At 49.1% G+C, this 20,314-nt stretch overlaps 2 protein-coding genes and 1 pseudogene across 9 annotated transcripts in view; 2 read left to right on the top strand and 1 right to left on the bottom strand.

The window, feature by feature from the left end:
* The window catches only part of TCF7L1 (transcription factor 7 like 1), a 177,029-nt gene extending 175,272 nt beyond the window's left edge, over positions 1 to 1,757 (top strand). For both annotated transcript variants that reach the window (XM_054475404.2, XM_054475405.2), the window contains exon 12: positions 400 to 1,757. In XM_054475404.2, coding sequence (XP_054331379.1) covers positions 400 to 833 — 434 coding nt within the window. In that variant the 3' untranslated portion in view covers positions 834 to 1,757. The remainder of the gene's footprint in view (positions 1 to 399) is intronic.
* TGOLN2 (trans-golgi network protein 2) lies at positions 885 to 19,863 on the bottom strand. 7 transcript variants are annotated; one of them, XM_054475412.2, is made up of 5 exons: positions 19,236 to 19,610; positions 18,298 to 19,004; positions 17,827 to 18,123; positions 16,246 to 16,329; positions 885 to 8,802 (listed from the first exon to the last, which is right to left on the bottom strand). In XM_054475412.2, exons 1-5 carry the CDS (start codon positions 19,279 to 19,281, stop codon positions 8,776 to 8,778), a joined length of 1,161 nt encoding a protein of 386 aa, XP_054331387.1. In that variant the 5' UTR covers positions 19,282 to 19,610; the 3' UTR covers positions 885 to 8,775. The 7 variants fall into 7 exon arrangements, with proteins under 7 accessions (XP_054331387.1, XP_054331383.1, XP_054331385.1 ...); XM_054475410.2 differs by lacking the exon at positions 885 to 8,802 and adding an exon at positions 8,968 to 9,300; XM_054475413.2 differs by lacking the exon at positions 885 to 8,802 and adding an exon at positions 13,235 to 14,063 and having other exon boundaries at positions 19,236 to 19,863.
* LOC129029997 (all-trans-retinol 13,14-reductase-like) lies at positions 6,951 to 7,868 on the top strand (annotated as a pseudogene).
* Positions 19,864 to 20,314: the final 451 nt, after the last annotated feature.

Raw genomic sequence — 20,314 nt, 5'->3', positions numbered from 1 at the left:
CCCATGTGTGCTACAGAACCCACTGTCTGGCACACTGCTCAGCAGGCATGCACTCTCTCTGACTGTATTAATACCATAAGCCAAAGATTTCAAAGCAAACTGGAGATTCATCCCAAAAGTTACGAGCTTTAGGAAAGGAGGGCGGTCCTGTGAGACACTGAGCCGTCTTCTCTCCGATCTGATGCTGGGTGGATCTTCATCAGTTTGGGCATTGCTCTTCTCTGTTCTCTGGGTATTTGTGAATGCAGTTTCCTAGTCTTGAAAGCTTTGGAAGTAATGTCAGGTCCTCACCAAAAGCATCCCTATGTCTCCAAAGCACATGTATCACCAGGGCTGTTCCTCAGCCTCCACCTCTCACAGAGCTATAGCTGCTCACTCTTTCTTGTATCTTCCCCCTAGGTGCCCTGGCCTCCAAGAGCAAGAAGCCATGTGTTCAGTACCTGCCCCCCGAGAAGCCCTGTGACAGCCCTGCCTCCTCCCACGGGAGCATGCTGGACTCCCCGGCCACTCCCTCTGCAGCTTTGGCCTCACCAGCTGCCCCTGCTGCCACCCATTCGGAGCAAGCCCAGCCCCTCTCCCTCACCACCAAACCAGAAACCCGGGCCCAGCTGGCTCTCCACTCTGCCGCCTTCCTGTCAGCTAAGGCTGCAGCCTCCTCCTCTGGGCAGATGGGCAGCCAGCCTCCCCTCCTGTCCCGGCCCCTCCCCCTTGGGTCCATGCCCACAGCTCTGCTGGCCTCTCCCCCATCCTTCCCCGCCACGCTCCATGCCCACCAGGCCCTCCCGGTGCTACAGGCCCAGCCTCTTTCCCTGGTCACCAAGTCTGCCCACTAAGCTGCCCCCTGACCCCTGCAGGCTGTCACGTGACTCATTGAGTAGTAATGATTCAGAAGAAAAAGAAAAAGGAGACTTTATTGGTCAATATTTGACCACTCTGGACTGTTCTGTAAAGTGGCTGGTAACAACAGCACTTTACAGTTTGTAGATGTAACCAGTAGCTGATCTTAAGGCTTTTTTAAAAAACAAAACAAAACAACAAAAAAAAATCTTTATAAGAAAGAGAACTGAAAAGTAGCGTGCTGTTCGTCCTGTAGGTGCTGTGGTGGATGGACCTGGGCAGAGGGTGCATCTCTCTCTACCTCTCTTGCACTTTCTGTCTCCTGTCTCCTCTCGCCCCTGCCGCCTGCCCCAGCTTCCCCCACTCCATCTGCAGCTCTGCCATTGTGACATTTCCTGTTACCCAGCCCAAGTTTTCATCGTCTGCTCAATACCGTGGGTTCTTCTTCGTCCTCTGTCCTCTGCCCAGTGTGAGGCGGTCACCATGTGAGAAGACATCTTGGCCTGATTTGCTGCCACCAGCGTCCCCTCCCTCAGTGGGCCCGAACTCGCCAGCCCCAGCTTTCAGTGGAGAAAGCGGTCCTCTGAAATGGTTTCCTCCCAAGCCCTACATTTAAAGGGACTCAAGGTGCCTGCCACTTACTCAGCGAAGAAGTCTGTGTTCCTCCCCATCCTTGCCAGTGGCGATCATTCCCCTCACAGTCCCAGAGTGGCAAGTGGGACCGGCCCCCATGGTCTGGCTCCTGTCACCTGGGTCCGTGCCAGCACAATCTGCCAAAGTTCTAGAGACCCTGTTCCCTTCCCCATCACCTCACATGCTTCTGTGTGTATTTCTTTTTGTTTTTATGGTTTTTGGAGCAATTTAAACTCCCAGTTGTTTATTTTCACAAAAGAAAATAAAATTGCAGTTGCAAGACCTTTTCTGAGTGTTTCTTTAGTGCTTTTGTTGAATCAAACCCCGTTTCACTCCCAAACCCTGCGTTAGACTTTCGCAGATATGCAAAGGAGGATTGCCACTTGCCACGGGAATGTTAGGCATGCCTGACACCCTTAGAGAACCTGAGCCCAGCTTCCTATGTCTCAAATGTACATAGGCCAGTCAGTGTCCATGACTGAGCTGCAAAGGGAGTAATCATTTTCACAGTTGATTTAAATGCATTTACCTCCTGGAATGACATTCAGCTTATGCTTCTATCACCCATTTGACTTGTAATTGCCAAGATGTGAGGAAGCATCTTTTGGATACTTCCCATAGTATCTAGCACCACAATTAATTTTTTTGTAACAGCTTTATGGAGATATACTTCAGCCATTTAAAGTTACACTTCACCCATTTAAAGTATACATTTCAGCTGGGCAGAGCCGCTCTTGCCTATAATACCAATGCTTTGAGAGGCTGAGGCAGGAAGATGACTTGAGGCCAGGAGTTCAGGACTAGCCTGGGCAACATAGCAAGACCTGATCTCTTTAAAAAAAAAAAAAAAATAGCTGGGGATGGTGGCACACAAGCCTGTAGTCCCAGCTACTCAGGAGGCTGAGGCAGGAGGATCACTTGAGCCCAGGAGTTCAAGACTGCAGTGAATTATGATTGTGCCACTGCATTCCAACCTTCTCAACAGAGTAAGACTCTGCCTCAAACAAAAAAGGTATACAATTCAGGCTGGGTGCGATGGCTCACACCTGTAATCCTAGCGCTTTGGGAGGCCGAGGCGGGTGGATCACCTGAGGTCAGGAGTTCGAGACCAGCCTGGCCAACATGGCGAAACCCCGTCTCTACTAAAAATACAAAAATTAGCCAAGCATGATGATGCGCACCTGTAATCCCAGCTACTCGGGAGGCTGAGATAGGAGAATCACTTGAACCCAAGAGGTGGAGGTTGCAGTGAGCCGAGACGGCGCTATTGCACTCTAGCCTGGGAAACAGAGCAAAACTTCATCTCAGAAAAGAAAAAAAAGTAGACAATTCATTGGCTGTATGTTCAGAGTTGTGCACCTATCACCATAGTCAATTTTAGAAAGTTTTTGTCAGCCCCAAAGGAAGCCCCATATCCTTTGAAAATCACTCCACATTTTGCCCATCTCCCCCAGCCCTAGGCAACAACTAATCTACTTTCTGTCTCCAAACTTGTCTATTCTAGACATTTCATATACAGTCATGCATCGCTTAGCAACTGAGACAAGGTTCTCACAAATGCGTGGTTGGGCAATTTTATTGTGCAAACATCATAGAGTGTAGTTAGAAAAACCTAAATGGTGTACACACCTAGGCTATATGGTATAGCCTATTGCTCCTAGGCCACAAGCCTGTACAGCATATGCTACTGTACTGAATACTATAGGTGACTGTGACACAGTGGTGAGTGTGTATCTAAACATAGAAAAGGTGGCTGGGCGTGGTGGCTCACACCTGTAATCCTAGCACTTTGGGAGGCCAAGGCAGGCAGATCACCTCAGGTGGGGAGCTCGAGACCAGCCTGACCAACACGTTGAAACCCCATCTCTACTAAAAATACAAAAATTAGCCAGGTGTGTGGCACATGCCTGTAATCCCAGCTACTTAGGAGGCTAAGGCACAAGAATCACTTGAACCCGGGAGGCAGAGGTTGCAGTAAGCCGAAAGCGCACCACTGCACTCCACCCTGGGCGACAGAGTGAGACTCTTTCTCAAAAAAACAAAAACAAATCATAGAAAAGGTACAGTAAAATCTGGTATAAAAGATGGGCCGGGTGCAGTGGCTCAAGCCTGTAATCCCAGCACTTTGGGAGGCCGAGCAGGGTGGATCACCTGAGGTCAGGAGTTAGCGACCAGCCTGTCCAACATGATGAAACCCTGTCTCTACTAAAAATACAAAAAGTAACTGGGCGTGGTGGCGGGCGCCTGTAATCTCAGCTACTCAGGAGGCTGAGGCAGGAGAATTGCTTGAACCCAGGAGGCAGAGGTTGCAGTGAGCCAAGATCGCACCGTTGCACTCCAGCCTGGGCAACAAGATCAAAACTCTGTCTTGGGAAAAAAAAAAGATAAAATATGGCATAGCTGTATAGGGCATTTCCCAGGCATGGAGCTTGCAGGACTGGGAGCTGCTCTAGGTGCGTCAGTGAGTGATGAGTAACCATGATGCTGTACACTTAGGCAACACTAGGTTTATAAAGAAATATTATTCTTTCTTCAAGAATAAATTAACCTTAGTTTAACTTTTTTACTTTATCAACTAAAACACTTTTTGACTCTTGTAATAACACTTAGCTCAAAACGCAAATACATTGTACAGCTACACAAAAATATTTTCTTTATATCCTTATTCTATGAGCTTTTTTTCTAATTAAAGTCTTTTTTGGGGCTAGGTGCAGTGGCTTATGCCTGCTAATCTCAGTATTTTGGGAGGCCAAAGTGGGCAGATCACTTGAGGTCAAGAGTTTGAGACCATGACCTCGAAACCCCAACTCTACTAAAAATATAAAAATTAGCCGGACACGGTGGCGGGCGCCTGTAATCCCAGCTACTAGGGAGGTTGAGGCAGGAGAATCTCTTGAACCCAGGAGGCAGAGGTTGCAGTGAGCTGAGATCATGCCACTGCACTCCAGCCTGGGCAGCAATGTGAGACTCCCTCTCAAAACAAAAACAAAAACTTTTTTTTTTTTTTTTACTTCTTAAACTTTTTTGTTTAAAACAATAAAAATATAGCAAATACATAAACCAGTAACATAGTAATTTCTTTCATTAAAAAGTACTATAGGCCAGGCGCGGTGGCTCACACCTGTAATCCCAACACACAGGGAGGCCGAGGCAGGCAGATCACCTGAGGTCAGGAGTTCAAGACCAGCCTGGCCAACATGGTGAAACCTTCTCTCTACTAAAAATACAAAACTTAGCCGGGCATGGTGGCGGCCGCCTGTAGTCCCAGCTACTTGGGAGGCTGAGGCCAGAGAATCGCTTGAAGCCAGGAGGTGGAGGTTGCAGTGAGCCGAGATTGTGCCATTGCAATCCAGCCTGAGAGACAAGATCAAGACTCTGTCTCAAAAAAAAAAAAAATACTGCACATAATTCTGTGTGATAGACTTTGTATGACTGGCAGTGCAGTGGGTGGCTCCACCAATGCCAGCCTCTCCTTCCCCTGCCCCACGTGGCTGGGCCTGCAGCCTGCTTGGCCTCCCCTCTCTCAGACCAGGGGAGCTGAGGGGGTGAGGTAGAGACGGCCCAGGGGCAGAGCAGGGAGGTCGGGCATGGTGCACAGGCAGACTCTGCCTTTGCTACTTCCTGCCTTTCTCTCTGTGACCCTGACACCTCCATTCTCCCCTGTCCCAGGACCTCTGGGAACTGACACTGTCCTGGCCAGGCCCCAGCACCTCACCCAGGCAGCCCAGCTAGAGCCATCTGTCCCTCTTGCCCTCCATCCCTATTCCTGTGTCTCTTCCTCCTGAACACAACCTGAGGGACTCACAAATATTTAGTTACATGAACGAAGCAGGCCGGGCACGGTGACTCACGCCTTCAATCCCAGCACTTTGGGAGGACGAGGCAGGCAGATCACTTGAGGTCAGGAGTTTGAAAATAGCCTGGCCAACGTGGTGAAACCCCGTCTCTACTGAAAATACAAACATTAGTGGGTGTGATGGTACATGCCTGTAATCCCAGCTATTCGGGAGGCTGAGGCAGGAGAATCACTTCAGCACGGGAGGTGGTTGCAGTAAACAGAGATCGCCTGGACTCTGCACTCCAGCCTGGGCGACGGAGCAAGACTCCATCTAAAAATAAATAAATTTTTAAAAAATGGAAAAAGCAGAGGAGCCAGGCATCCCTCTGGCACGGGAAAGGGAAGACAGCAGAAGAATCTGTGGGGGCAGTTTCCAGAACACCGGTCTCGGGTCATCTGCTGAGGAGTGGGGAAGCCCAGCTGTTTAGGTCTGGGGGACATCAGATGCCCCACAGTGGCTGTGGCCTCTGCCATAGTGCAGTTCTTCCCTCCTCCCTCCAGCTGAGTCCTGAGATGCCAAGTACCAGTCAGGCTGCCTGCCTTTGCTCACATGCATGGCATCCCTCTGGAGGCCCTGTGTTCTGATGTCACACTAGGAATCATGCATGTTCACTCACTCCGTGGCTGCATAGAAGTTCATCCTGAAATCAGGCTGGTAATGAGCTGCTGTTCATGTGTGGTCTTCATGGGGGGAGCCCAGTCATGCGCTCCCCACTTCAAGACACAAAGGGGAAGATGGGAGGCAGTAAGCCTGACCTTCCTGCAGGTGCTGAGCCAGCTCATGGGGGCTGAGGACCAGGACTGGGCTTCACCTGGCTCTGAAGGGGCTTGGAGCAGAGGCGGGGAAGGTGGAAGAATAGGAACCTGGGGTAGTGTCCTTCCCAGGCAGGAGGACACAGAAGAGCAGGCCCCTGCCAACATCAAGTTGAAACAGCTGTAAAAGTGGCTTGGGCACAAAGCTGGCAACTGAGGATAAGGCTCAGGACACAGTGAGCAGGCACCCTGAGGCTCTCCTGGGAGCAGGGAGTGGCTGTCTCCGGCCATGGTCCACACAGGCACCAACCACTCCCCTTGGCAGGTGTGAAGCAGCAGCTGGGGACGGTGCGGCCCGGCTTAGGCATGACCTCTGTTTTCATCTGCCTGCGAGGCACCAAGGAAGACCTGCATCTGCCGTCCACCAACTACTATGTTTACTATGACACGGACATGGACCAGGTGTATGGCGCGCGCGCGCGTGCGTGTGTGTGTCCTGTGCCTCCCTACTTGACTCAGAGAACGAGCAGAAGTTACGGAATGGGAGGAAGTGGGCAATTTCCAATTTGCTCCTGGAAGTTTGTCACGCCAAGGCTGTGGCTCAGCCTCACCCCTGTGGGAAGTCCCTAGGGATGAGCAGTCCTTGCAGTGGTTCTGGGGTTTTGAGGACAAAAGCCTGGAGATAGCACCACACTCTTGTCACACGCAGGATGGAGCGCTATGTCTGCATGCCCAGGGAAGAGTCTGCGGAACACATCCCTCTTCTCTTCATCGCTTTCCCGTCAACCAAGGATCCGACCTGGGAGGACCGATTCCCAGGTGGGGCTGCAGGTCCCGGGTGAGGGGGTGGAGGGAGGGGCCGGGCAGTAGTAATATCAGCTCTGATCCCCAGGCCGGTCCACCATGATCATGCTCATACCCACCACCTACAAGTGGTTTGAGGAGTGGCAGGCGGAGCTGAAGGGAAAGCGGGGCAGTGACTATGAGACCTTCAAAAACTCCTTTGTGGAAGCCTCTATGTCAGTGGTCCTGAAACTGTTTCCACAGCTGGAGGGGAAGGTGGGGGGTAAAGTATTTGGGGTGGTGACGGACCTCACGGTGCGGTTTCTGCCCTTTCCTTGAGACAGGGGAATTGGGCCCCAAGACACGAGCCCCAGGGAAGGACAGGGCACCCAACCCCGGAGTCAGTGAATGGGAAAGAGCAGAAGAGGGAGGGGAGCCAGGATCTCACATGCCTGCCCCACCCTTTGTGCCCTCAGGTGGAGAGTGTGACTGCAGGATCCCCACTCACCAACCAGTTCTGGCTGCTCCCCGAGGTGCCTGCTATGGGGCTGACCATGACCTGGGCCGCCTGCACCCTCGTGTGATGGCCTCCTTGAGGGCCCAGAGCCCCATCACCAACCTCTATCTGACAGGTATACTCACTGCCCCATGTTGTCAGGACCTGAGACCCTGAGCTCCTGTCGCCCAACGTCCTCTGTTCCTGCCCTCAGGCCCTGCTGTCCCCTGCAGCCTCCCATCCCCTGAGCAGGGCTGCCTGGGCAGGCTGTGGCCCCGGTCCTGATTGGAGCCAGCTCTGGGTGGCCCTCACGTGGAGGGAAGAGCACCAGGGCCCCACCCTCCCCTGGGCCTGCCTGGGTGCACGCTCAGGGGCCTCTGCTCTTGCCTCCTAGGCCAGGATATCTTCACCTGTGGGCTGCTCGGGGCCCTGCAAGGTGGCCTGCTGTGCAGCAGCGCCATCCTGAAGTGGAACTTGTACTCAGACCTTAAGGATCTTGATTCTAGGATCTGGGCACAGAAGAATTAGTTCCATCAGGGAGCAGTCAGAGGAATTTGCCCAATGGCTGGGGCATTAGTTCCTTGCACTCTAATTTGGTTCTGATGCCTGAAGAGAGGCCTAGTTTAAATCACAATTCCGAATCTGGGGCAATGGAATCATTGCTTCCAGCTGGGGCAGGTGAGCTCTTTACACCTTCTATAATATGCCATCCCCACTAATAGGATATTGACTTGGATAGCTTGATGTCTCATGACGAGCGGCACTCTGCATCCCTCACCCATGCCTCCTAACTCAGTGATCAAAGCGAATATTCCGTCGGTGGATAGAACCCCTGGCAGTGTTGTCAGCTCAAGCTGGTGGGTTCAGTTCTGTCCTGAGGCTCCTGCTCTCATTCACTTAGTGCTGCGCTGCACAGCTCTACACTATCAAGGGAAAAGGGAGACTAATGAGGCTTAACTCAAAACCTGGGCATGGTTTTGGTTGCCATTCCATAGGTTTGGAGAGTTCTAGATCTCTTTTGTGCTAGGTTCAGTGGCTCTTCAGGGAACAGGAAATGCCTGTGTCCAGCCCAGTGTTGTTCTGGAGTTTTGGGGTAACAGCAGGATCCATTAGTTAGTAGGGTGCATGTCAGATGATCATATCCAATTCATATGGAAGTCCCGGGTCTGTCTTCCGTATCATCGGGGTGGCATCTGGTTCTCGATGTGCCAGCGTCAAGGCACCTTCAGGGAGCTCGGTATCTGAGCCTCAATCAAGCCTTATCCTCCAAAAGGGAAAGGTGACGCAGGGCAGGGAAGGGTGATGTCAGGAGTCAGGGCATCGACTGGTAAGAAGATTACTTCATTGTGTTGAGGCAGGCTGCAGGGCATTCCAGACAATGGCACAGCAGGAGACAGCGCAGGGAGGCAACAGAGTGTTCCCAGCAATGGCCCAGCTACTGAAAGCAACACAGGCAGCCAGGCTGGGAGGAGTCAGATGGTAAGAGAGTTGGTCAGGAGCAGAACATGGAAAGACAGAGAAAGTGTGCAAAGCCCAGAAATGGCATCTGCAATTTACTGGTACATGTGTGTGTTGGATGGAAGGTGAAGGAAGGCTCAAAAGGCATAAAAAGGACCTTTCACTTATGTTAAACTGACATACCAAAGGTTTTATTGTAGTTCATCTTAATATAATATTAATAAATTTATTGGCCGGGCGCGGTGGCTTACGCCTGTAATCCCCAGCACTTTGGGAGGCCAAAGTGGGCGGATCATGAAGAAGAGATTGAGACCAGCCTGGCCAACATGGTGAAACCCCGTCTCCACTAAAAATACAAAAACTAGCTGGGCATGGTGGCACGCACCTGTAGTCCCAGCTACTCGGGAGGCTGAGGCAGGAGAATCACTTGAACCTGGGAGGTGGAGGCTGCAGTCAGCCGAGATCATACCACTGCACTCCAGCCTGGTGACAGAGCAAGACTCTGTCTCAAAAATAAAATAAAATAAATAAATAAATGTATTAAATCCATTGCTTTAACATTTTGAAATTTATTTTCGATTCTGTTCAACAAAACAAAACCACATTGGGATGGCATTTACAGAAGCTCAGAAAAACATTATGCACTGAAAAATACTTCTCATTAGACCACAACAAGCTTTAAAAAAATAAAATTAAGTAATTATAGTTAAGTTACAAAAAGCTGAAAGTATAAAACATTGTGGAAACAGTGGCCATCTATTAACTGGGAAAACACAAAAGAAGAGAAACAATTTCAACCATTAATCATTTATCGAACATGAAGTCTGGTGAATTAAAGGAATATCTATCAGAGGGTGAAGGGCTGGCTTACTGGCAGTTTGACATACTATACAGCTCAGACCCAAACCCTTCACAAAGGAGACTCTAAGTTTACATCTGACTTGCAGAACTAGACGAGTTGAGTCACTGCTAGCTCTGGATATACCGTTAAATTAAACCTCAAAATCTCTCCCCAGGACTCTTGCTCAAGCAAGTCATGCCAAATCCAACCTTCCTAACAGGGGTTTTCAGAAAATGGCCTGCAGAAGCACAGGATCTGATGCCTCACAGTTTCCTCCATGCTGCAATGCTCTAGTTCTCATCACACCCACAGCATCTGGCATCAGGTTACCCTGTACAGTCAACGGCCATAGAAGTCACCAGCAGGAAAATTCCAGAGGTTTAGAATTCTATCAGCACAAGTGTCACTAGAAGCCATTATGGGGGTACTATGTCAGAGTATATGTAACTAGCTGTCAGGTCTTTCCCAGTTGCCTCAGCCTTTCTACACAGACTGGCCTTCAACTTCCCCTGAGTCCAGAAGCAGACTCTTTCAGCAACTCTATTCAGGAATCTGCAGCAGGAAAACTGCTTCCTCTATTAACATCTATGACTGAAGCACAGATTTGTCTAATAGAAATCACCCTTCGCCCAAAAGCTGGGCGCAGAAAGGGAAGCCCTTAGCTGACTATAGGAGGTGCCTCCTGTGGCTCCACGTGCTTCTTACACACCACCCCCAAGCTTGAGCGATGCCTCAGCCAGCTCACCCTCATCCACACAATCGCTAGAAAACATGCTTCAAATATTCTATCTTTGAAAAGACACCATGCAGAAAATAAGTTTTCCTTTGATGTGCAGTATTTTCTTCAGTGCTATTTCTTTCTTTTTTTTTTTTTTTTTGAGACGGAGTCTCACTCTATTGGCAGGTTGGAGTTCAGTGGCACGATCTCGGCTCACTGCAACCTCCGCCTCCCGGATTCAAGCAATTCTCCTGCCTCAGCCTATCTAGTAGCTGGGACTACAGGTGCACGTCACCACGCCCGGCTAATTTTTGTATTTTTATTAGAGACGGGGTTTCACCATGTTGGCCAGGATGGTCTCGATCTCTTGACCTTGTGATCCGCCCGCCTCGGCCTCCCAAAGCGCTGGGATTACAGGGGGAGCCACCGCGCCCAGCCTTTCTTCAGTGCAATTTCTAAAGAGAAACTTAAATCCTGTTGTATTCTTTCAACACAAGCAATGATACTTCTCAGAGTCTGCTCAAAAGCTCAGCTCTGTGGACTCCATGACAAAATGTATGTGTCCACTGCCGACCCTCTTGGTTTCTGAAACCAACCTTTCTTCCTGCTCTCCTCTTTAAGAGCAAACCCCAACATGTATAAGGTCACAGCAAGTGGTAGCCAGGAAAAGCTGTGGGACCCCTCATTTGAGTCACATCCATATGGCATGGAGAAAGAAAACCTCTCTGCCAGAAGGAACTGAACTCTGGAAGTCCTAAGGAAGGTCACCATGCTCAGCAGATAGGAAAGCATTGCCAAGGGCTGTCCCTCAAGAGCTTAGTTTTCTTAGGGAGACCAGAAAGACATGAGATCCTGACTGCCCTGTTTTGCTGAAGTTCTGAAATGAGTGGCATGATGAAGAGCTAGTGGAGCTGAGGGAAAGAGTCCACCATGTGGGGTGGGGTAGTGAGGAAGGTGTACAAGGAAACAAACTGGGCCCTGAAGAAACAGGCAGACTGGGGAAGGAGAAAGAAGAGAAGAGAAGGGAGAGAAACCTAACCAAAGAACCATGGGAAGCTGGAAAGTCGAGGGCACAGCCGGAATAAAGGCACAGATGGGCACCCCACAGGAGGGGCCTTGGCCAGGTTGGGATGCAGAGAAAAACAGGCAGGAGGGTGTCAATCTATAGCATCCTGAACCCCAAAAGGTCTGTAACTGGATTCTCTAAGCCTTGAGAAGTTCAGACCAAAGCTTCAGACCAGGGAAAATATTTTGTTAAGATCAGTCTTTCCAAGATTGAGCTCCTTTCCAAGAAGCTGGACAGGAAACCCAATAAATGTGGATCTGAAAAAACAAAATCCAAGAGAGAAGCAAAATGGGTTGGGGGTGTGCAATAAGAGAAGCAAGGAAAATGGAAAGACTGTAGCTAAGGCTCTTTTATTTAAAAAAAAAATGGATAGGACTTTGGTGATGAGAGAGAAAAAGGGCAAAAGTCTGCAGTTAGGAATTTAGGTGGCTGAAGACTGTCCTGGACAGTTGGGAGGGACAGACTGATGGGCAGAAGAGAGAAATTCCCTTCAGTGACAACCAAGCTGAACTATTCAATACCAGCAGGATTGGGTTCTTTAGGAATTAAGCCAAGACAAAGACTTGGGAATCACTCACTCCGAGGATGAAGAATGGGTGAATGGCTGAGGAGACAGTCAAAGGAATAGAGAGGCCTGGCTTTGAGGGCCTCTTCCCCACCAGCACACGATAAGGCAAAGGACCATTTGTCACAGACACCAAGAAAGTGGAATTTCCATTTGGATGGTCAATACTGTCCAGTTCTGTCAAGGACAAGACTAAGCTTTGAGAAAAAGCCATGGATTTGGTGATCGGATAACTGGTAACCTTTAGAAAAGCTTAGTTGACAGAGACCAAAGTGAGTTAGTAAAAGTCATGAAGAGAATGAATGGCAACTTAAGGGAAGCAACGTACTGGAGAAGTTGAGCAGCGGGATGAATAACAAACAGGACAGATGGGAACAGAAAAATCTGGGTGCATACGAAGGTGGAAGGAAAGGAGCTGGTATAGATGGGCACAACCAGAAAACATGAGGAGGGGAAAGGCAGGGAAAAGGGAGGCAGGCAGGGAGAGAGAAGTGAAATAGCCACAGTCTTAGGGGATGCTAGAGAAGCCTAAAAGATTCCTCAGGTTGGTGCAAAGTATTATAAGACTAACGCATCAGTACAGAGAATGACCCAAGAAGGGTAGGAGTTCATTACTTACCTTCATAAAGTAGGCTACCCGCCAAGAATGAAAATGTCAACTCAAAGCTATGGGCTGTTTTAAGCAAGGTGGAAGATAATATAAGAAGCATGGTCCTTTCTGCAGACTTAGTGCCTTGACAGCACAGAATTCATCTTATTTCCCTCATCTCCCGTTATTTGTATTTCCCTGAGATCAACTCAGAAACAACTCTCTTTAGACTCTCTACAATGCGGTAGAGCATGATTAGAAGAGATAAACCTTCAAACAATAGTGTCGTCCAAGACACTACCCTCACTTATCCCAGGGGAACCCATGGAATTTCTTCATTTGTATTAACTCCTGACATGGCATGGAGGAAGAACTTTTATGAAATACCCTTGGCATCTTATATCAGATTAAAGGACCATTAAATACACTGAGGTAAAAATGGGCAGAGAGTATAGTTTCTATTAATACATCTAAGTCTATTTTGTCTGTTTTAGGCAACAAAGGCAAAATGGACTTTGTGGGAAATGTATCTCAAAAAAGCCCTTTGGAAAAACTGCAGACCAAAACCAAAACCCTCCTTCATGTTTTCTCGCATGAAACATGAACTCGCCCAATTTCAAAAAGTTCCTACTGAGTATGATTGTGTGAAAGATCACGCTACTTCAAATCATATTTATTTTTAAAATCTGTGATGGGACAGTGGCCTCACTGTCAGGAAGCCCAAGTTCTGTTTTATGCTCGGTACAACCAAGTGGAAGTTGATTCACTTTGTCTCAAGCTACATAAAATAATCAGAAAATCAAGAAGATCTCATGCTAGACAGGTTAGACTTGCACCCAAAAAAGCATTTTTTTTTTAACCTGCTGTTTTGGTTTGCTGCTGAAGTCTTTGAAGAGAATTATGTATTCAAAGTAGCTCTTTGCCCACCGGCATTTCTCCATCTTCTATGTCTTTTGTAGGGCACATCCCCCCCAAAGTAAGAGGCCTTAGTAGAAAAGCACTTCTACCTGCAGTTTTCCCCTAGGTCTGCAGAGAGAAACAGTGCAGAGTGCAATGCCACAGTCAAGGACAACTTTCCTACAGAGCCCGGGCCCCAGGGAGGGTGGGCAGCAGCACAGCCTGCCCAGGCTGGGATCTCCCTTTGGTCATAGCCGTGTTTCCATGTGCCCCACCACTCACACTCAGAGGAGGAATGGATGGAAGCCACCAGCATAAATAAAGGGAACACAGAAGAACAATGTCACCAAAGTGCAGGTGCAAAGCCCAAAGCAGCCCCCTACCTCTGCCAGCCCAGACCCGCCACTAAATCCTAGAGGAGGGTGTCTCTTAGGTCACAGTACTTTTTTCTTCATTTCTTTTGATTTAGAAACAAATCAGCAGGGAGGACAAGGTTCTCAAGGACAAAAAAATCAAAGCTGAAACGAGAGCAGCACAATCCATTGGTGACGTTCATCTTTTTCCAGAGGAATATACCATTCTGTTAGGACTTTGGGGGAAAAAAAGATCTTTTAGGAGGTGCAGGGAAAACATTCAGAATTAAGACATACTGACCCACCAGCACAGAAACAGTAATTAATTAAAATAGCACACAAAATGATTTTTAAAGTTTCAAATGAAACCTAACACTAGAAAGATATACACTTGATGGAGAGAGAGGAATCCTGGCTTCTGCTTCATACTGTTCTGTACTGTTGTGAATTATTTACATGTGTTTTTTGTTGGCGGTGGTTTTTTTTTTTTTTTTTTTTTTTTGAGACGGAGTCTTGCTCCGTCACCCAGGCTGGAGTGCAGTGGCGTGATCTTGGCTCACTGCAACCTCTGCCTCCGAAGTTCAAGCGATTCTCCCACCTCAGCCTCCTCAGTAGTACCTGGGATTATCATGCCCAGCTAATTTTTGTTATTTTTAGTACAGATGGTGTTTCACCATGTTGGCCAGACTGATCTCGAACTCCTGACCTCAGGTGATCTGCCTCCCAAACTGTTGGGATTACAGGCGTGAACCACTATGCCCAGCCACATGTGTATTTTTTTAAAAATCATAAGCCAGGGGCGGTGGCTCATGCCTGTAATCCCAGCACTCTGGGAGGCTGAGGTGGGTGGATCACTTGAGGTCAGGAGTTCAAGATCAGCCTGGCCAAAAGGGTGAAACCCCGTCTCTACTAAAAATCTAAAAATTAGCTGGGCGTGGTGGTGGGCGCCTGTAATCCCAGCTACTCGGGAGGCTGAAGAGGGAGAATTGCTTGAACCCGGGTGGTGGAGGTTGCAGTGAGCCAAGATTGCGCCACTGCACTCCAGCCTGGACGACAGAGCAAGACTCCATCTCAAAAACAAAGAAACAAACAAAAATCATAAAAGGGGGAAATCCTTACAGTCAATTATCTGAAAAGGTAGTAGTCCAGAGCTAAACGGTAAAGCTAGCCCACTGGACTAGTTAGCAAAGATGTTCTGAGCTCAGTGGCTCGTTCTGTGGCTAATATTGAGTTGTATAAGAGAATCGTGTTCCCTGCAGGAAGTCTGGGAACAATTCATAGTTGGGCCACCAATGGTTCTTTGCCAATGTCCTGGCTGTTGCTATGCTGAAAGCAGAAGGAAGGGTGCATGCTGGTAGCAACGCAGTGAGAGTACAGTCTTCCTGCTTAGACAGGTTGTCTTTAGAGAGACCCTTGCTCAGCTCTGCTGCCATGGGGTGGAAGGAGGGCTTATCTGTCTGACAGAGGAATGGACTGGCTGTACTCACTCCAGCCTACAGTGCTTAAGCCAGGCTGATGTGGGGAGTTGGAGGCCTATGTGCTTCTGGGCTTGTGTTTCCAGGGAGCACAGTCTAGCACTTTACCACATAAAGTGTGGATCCAGTGGCATTTGGTTTCACCTGGGAACTTCCTAAGAATGTAGACACAGGCCAGGCACTGTGGCTAACGCCTGTAATCTCAGTATTTTGGGAGGTCGAGGAGGGCAGATCACCTGAGGTTGGGAGTTCGAGACCAGCCTGACCAACATGGAGAAACCCGTCTCTACTAAAAATACAAAATTAGCTGGACGTGGTGGTGGCGCCTGTAATCCTAGCTACTCGGGAGGCTGAGGCAGGAGAATCGCTTGAACCCAGGAAGCAGAGGTTGTAGTGAGCCGAGATTGCACCGTTGTACTCCAGCCTGGGCAACAAGAGTGAAACTCCGTCTCCAAAAAAAAAAAAAAAAAAGAATGTAGAAATATAGGCTCCACCCCACATCTAATGAATCAGATAATGCTTTTTATCAAAATTCCCCAGGGTGATTCAAATGCCTATTAAAGTTTATGGAGCGCTGGTAGAATGCAGAAAGCTCAGGACTGGGAGACGAGGGAGTTGCTATCAGGTCCTGAGTTTGCCACTAACTTGCAGTAGAAACTTAGTGAAAAAAAAAAAAAAGAGTGTTTCTGCGTGGGCCTATTTCCTCATCTGTCAAGGGAGGTAGCTGCTGTAGAGTATTCGAAGGTCTCTGCTAGCTCTAACGTCACAGATATGCGTATCTAGATGTTTCTAGTTTGTTGTCTAAAAAGGGCGAATGCAACAGCAACAGCTCCCCCAGAATCAGCCACTGCTGCCTCATGGCAAATGCAAGCCCACTACTGGGTCCATCTGACGTTGCCTATCCCTCCTATCCCTCCCGTGGACCCGGCTCCTCCTTCCTTACCTTCTGGTCCAAACGTTGGTAGTCACTGGCCTTTGGCCGCCGGGTGACTTTAGATCTTTTTCCTTCCAGGACAAAAGCAATGATCTGAGGAAAGGAAAAAGAAAATGATTAACAGGTGGTTCTGTAATGGCATAGTTCAGTCTCTGAAATTAGAGCCAGTCACCTGGTAGCATATTTATTAATGACCCTGACTGTAGAAAGAGCAGTACACTCACAGAGGTCTATTTAAACTATAACCATTTTAAGAAAGACAGAGCCTAATTACATCAGAATCCTTTGTATTGCTTAATAGGAAATAACAAATAGAAGGCTGTCTGAGCTCTAGCATGTGGGAGGAAGTCTGTTTGATTTATTCAAAGGTACACAGTCAAAGATCTATCAACTCCTTCCTAGAGATATCTAGCATATAGGACATTCCTTTAAAAAAAAACCATAATCAGAATTTCCTATCTACAAATGTACCCCACGCTGCTACGTCAACTACACTCTGTCAATCTCATTTCATGACCAAGGTTACCCTGCATAATGGACGCTTGGACATAGAATAAGAAATACACTTTTTTTTTTCTTAGAGGTAAGGTCTCACTCTGTCACCCTGGCTGGAGTGCAATGGCGTGATCATGGCTCACTGAAGCCTCGACCTCCCACAGTCAAGCCATCCTCCCACTTCAGCCTCCTGAGTAGATGGGACCACACACGTCCACCACCACCGTCTGGCTAGTTTTTTTATTATATGTAGAGACGAGGTCTTGCTATGTTGGCCAGGCTGGTCTCGAACTCCTGGGCTCAAGCAATCCTCCTGCCTCGGCCTCCCAAAGTGCTGGGATTAGAGGCATGAGCCACTGCACCCGGCCAGGAATGCACATTTTTACTAGAGGTCTTCCCCTCTATTCTTTATAGCCACAGGCCTTATGGCCAGAATTGGACTCTCCAATTTTAAGCAGGTTACAGAAACTAGCTTCTAAATTCTGGGGGCTCAATATGAAATGCCATCATTTTGTCATTAGAGTGGTTGCTAATAAACAGACGAAACCCTGCTGAAAAAGTAACAGATGTACGTGTCTGTGCAATTTCTGGGCTTTCTTCTAATTATTATTAATTGCAGAAGTCCCTGGGCTCTTTGCTGCTGGTATCGAAGACGCAGTAATTGAAACCGTTCTTTGTGCCACTGCTGATGGAAGAGAGAATGTTGGGAAAGGAAGCTAGAAATGACATTTCGTCTCAAGAATGGAAATAGGATGGAAGGTACGTGCTTTAACTGTCAAGTACGCAGGTCCTCTGAGGCTGTGAAGGGCCTAAGTGCAAAGCTATGGGAGGAGATTCCAAGTCAGGTCAGATCCTAATAATGTCTTAACTTGGCTCCTAATGCAGTAGCAGAGGACACTCAGAGTCAACAGGTGACAGGATGAAAACACGATTCACAAAACAAGAGTAAAGAGGCCTAATAGGGCCTGAGGAAAAAACTGAAGTTTGTTTTAAAGTCCCCAGTGCTCACGGGCATCTAGTGACGGGATACCCACCCACACCCAAGCTTCCAGGGTGCTGGAAACCCTCCCCTCCGGAAGGCCGCTGTCGACTTACCTTCCGCTTGTTGTGATGAGCGATATAGAGGACAGCCACAAGAATGGCTGCAGTCACCAGATATGCAAAGAAGTGGCTGCTCTCCGCGCTGGCACTTCCAGAACCGCTCTGATAAGGGTCATCCTTCTCGCTACCCGTGGAATCCGAAAGTGTCCCTTCACGGTTCTCACTGGCGGCAGAACCAGACATCTTTTCTTTCTCTTCTTTGGGTGGTGAGCCCTCCTCGGGTCCTGTATCATCATCTTCAGCCTCTTTGGGCTCCACATCCTCAGTAGGCTCTGAAGACTTAACTTCCTCCTGCGGGGGAGAAATGAGGTCAGTTTCCTCCCCAGATTCGGTTTTGAAAGCATGAGGAGAAAGCTTCCCTTTGTCAGCAAGCTGGTTTGGGTCAGCCTTAGGGAGCTCCTTGTTATCAGAAGGGTTGGAGATGGGCTTGGAATGGTCTTTCCGGGAAGGCTGCTCTGGAACCACCTTGTTAGGGCCGTCTTTTGGGGTCTGCTCCTCTGCACCCGACTTGCTAGGCCCGTCTATTGGGCCCTGCTCCTCTGCACCGGACTTGTTAGAGCCGTCTTTTGGAGTCTGCTTCTCCGCACCCGACTTGTTAGGGACGTCTTTTGGGGTCTGATCCTCCGCACCCGACTTGCTGGAGCCGTCTTTTGGGGTCTGGCCGTCCACACCCGACTTATTAGGGACATCTTTTGTGGTCTGCGCCTCCGAACCTGACTTGCTAGGGCTGTCTTTTTGGGTCTTTGCCCCCGCACCCGACTTGTTGGGGCTGTCTTCTGGGGTCTGCGCCTCTGTACCCGATTTGCCAGTGCTGTCTTTTGGAGTCTGCGGCTCCGGAGCCGACTTACTAGTGCTGTCTTTTGTGGTCTGCGCCTCCGAACCCGACTTGCTAGTGCTGTCTTTTGGGGTCTTTGCCTCCGCACCCGACTTGTTGGGGCTGTCTTCTGGGGTCTGCGCCTCCGCACTCGACTTGCTAGGGCTGTCTTTTGGAGTCTGCGGCTCCGGATCCGACTTGCCAGGGCTGCCTTTTGGAATCTGCGGCTCCAGCTCCGACTTGGTAGAGCCTCCAGGCCGTTGGCTCAAGCTGGGGTGGATGGAGACGTTTCCTGTAGAAGGCCGTACTCCAGCTTCTTCTTGCTTGACACTTCCGGTGTCCGAGAGCGGCACGGCTCCTGAAATAGAAAAACGAGTTAGCACCGGAGAAGGGGAGGCGGGAAGAAGGAACTCCTCCGAACTCGAAGAGATCGGGAGCAGCGGGGGAATGGGGAGTGGGGGGTGGGGCGGGAGACGATGGCTAGCGGAGAGGTGGGTCGGGCAGGGAAGAAGCGAGCCTAGAGGTGACCTGCCCAGGTGAGAATGGGGGATCTGGGGGCAAGAGTGGGATGCGCGATGGAGGGTCTTACCCGCCGCTGCGACGCTCAGGAGGACCAAGGCAACCACGAACCGCATCCTGCTCGGATAGCGCTCCCGCCCTCTAGCGCTCTCGCGAGATCCGCGCGTGGGGGCCCCTCTCCAGTCCCGCCCCTGCTGCGCGCGTCTCTCCGTCTCCCGCTTCCGCCAAGACGAAGGGGGGGATTTAGGGGGCAGCTGCTGATGTCTGCGCTCGCCTTCCGCTGCTTCGCTTACGGTCGCCGAGTGGAAGGCGACCCTCTTCCTGGTTTCTCGTCTCCACCGCAGCCACAGCAGTCTGGCCCTCCGTTTTTCCTACCCTCCGCCTCCTACTTCCGAGACCTTACAGGCAGAGCTGGAGCTCCCTCGCCTCTCTCACTGGCCGCGGAAGTGAGGTCACTAGGGGCAGGCGCCTCTTGGCCACCACCATCCTGTGCTTGCGTTTCTATGCTCTGCTTTTTTCGTGGTTCCCTCCTGGCAGTACACAAACGTGTTGTGCTCTGGTCTCTCCCATGTGGGAACAAATCCGTCCGATCACCTACAAAGCGTTGCCTTCGCATCCTGGCCCTCCTCCTTCCCGACTCCACGGAGACGTGTCCTTCGAGGTCGCCAAACATCTTTTCCAAAAAGTGCATCCTTTTTCTGATCATAAAAGTACAGAAGCAGAAAACAAAACCTGACTCCTACCCTTCCGGGATAATCACTATTAATGGTTTAGTGTATTGTCTGCCCTCTAAACATTTGATGTTTTTGAATAGATAATACATTATAGTGTTTCAGAAATGAAAACCGGATTTTAAAGTAAATAGACTTTAGAAAAGTGTTCCTACTCCTCCACAGGTTACCGCTTACATTAGTTTATTATGTTTCCGTTTAGTTTTGTAAAAAAAAAAAAAAAAAAGGACTCTTTCCCTTCTTAATTAGTGTATTTCTCTTTTCTTCTATGCATATTTATTTTCTCCCCATATTGAGATAATCAGGTAAATGGTTTTGTATCTCACCGTTTACAGTTACTGTTATGTTTATACGTTAAATGTTTAAAATCACTTTATGAACGATTGCCAGGCTTGGTGCTTTGGAGACAGTGATTTAA

Source organism: Pongo pygmaeus, chromosome 12, assembly GCF_028885625.2.
Source record: "Pongo pygmaeus isolate AG05252 chromosome 12, NHGRI_mPonPyg2-v2.0_pri, whole genome shotgun sequence".
NCBI lineage: Eukaryota > Metazoa > Chordata > Mammalia > Primates > Hominidae > Pongo > Pongo pygmaeus.
This window is presented reverse-complemented; position numbering and strand designations above follow the sequence as displayed.

Bases quoted from the DNA above. Each gene is read 5' to 3' on its own strand.
- TGOLN2 (XM_054475414.2), bottom strand. From the start codon at position 19,281: ATGCGGTTCGTGGTTGCCTTGGTCCTCCTGAGCGTCGCAGCGGCGG. The intron at 19,005-19,235 runs GTAAGACCCTCC...TTTCTATTTCAG, and splicing joins CCTGAGCGTCGCAGCGGCGG to GAGCCGTGCCGCTCTCGGAC. The intron at 16,330-17,826 runs GTAAGTCGACAG...TCCTTTCCTCAG, and splicing joins CTCATCACAACAAGCGGAAG to ATCATTGCTTTTGTCCTGGA.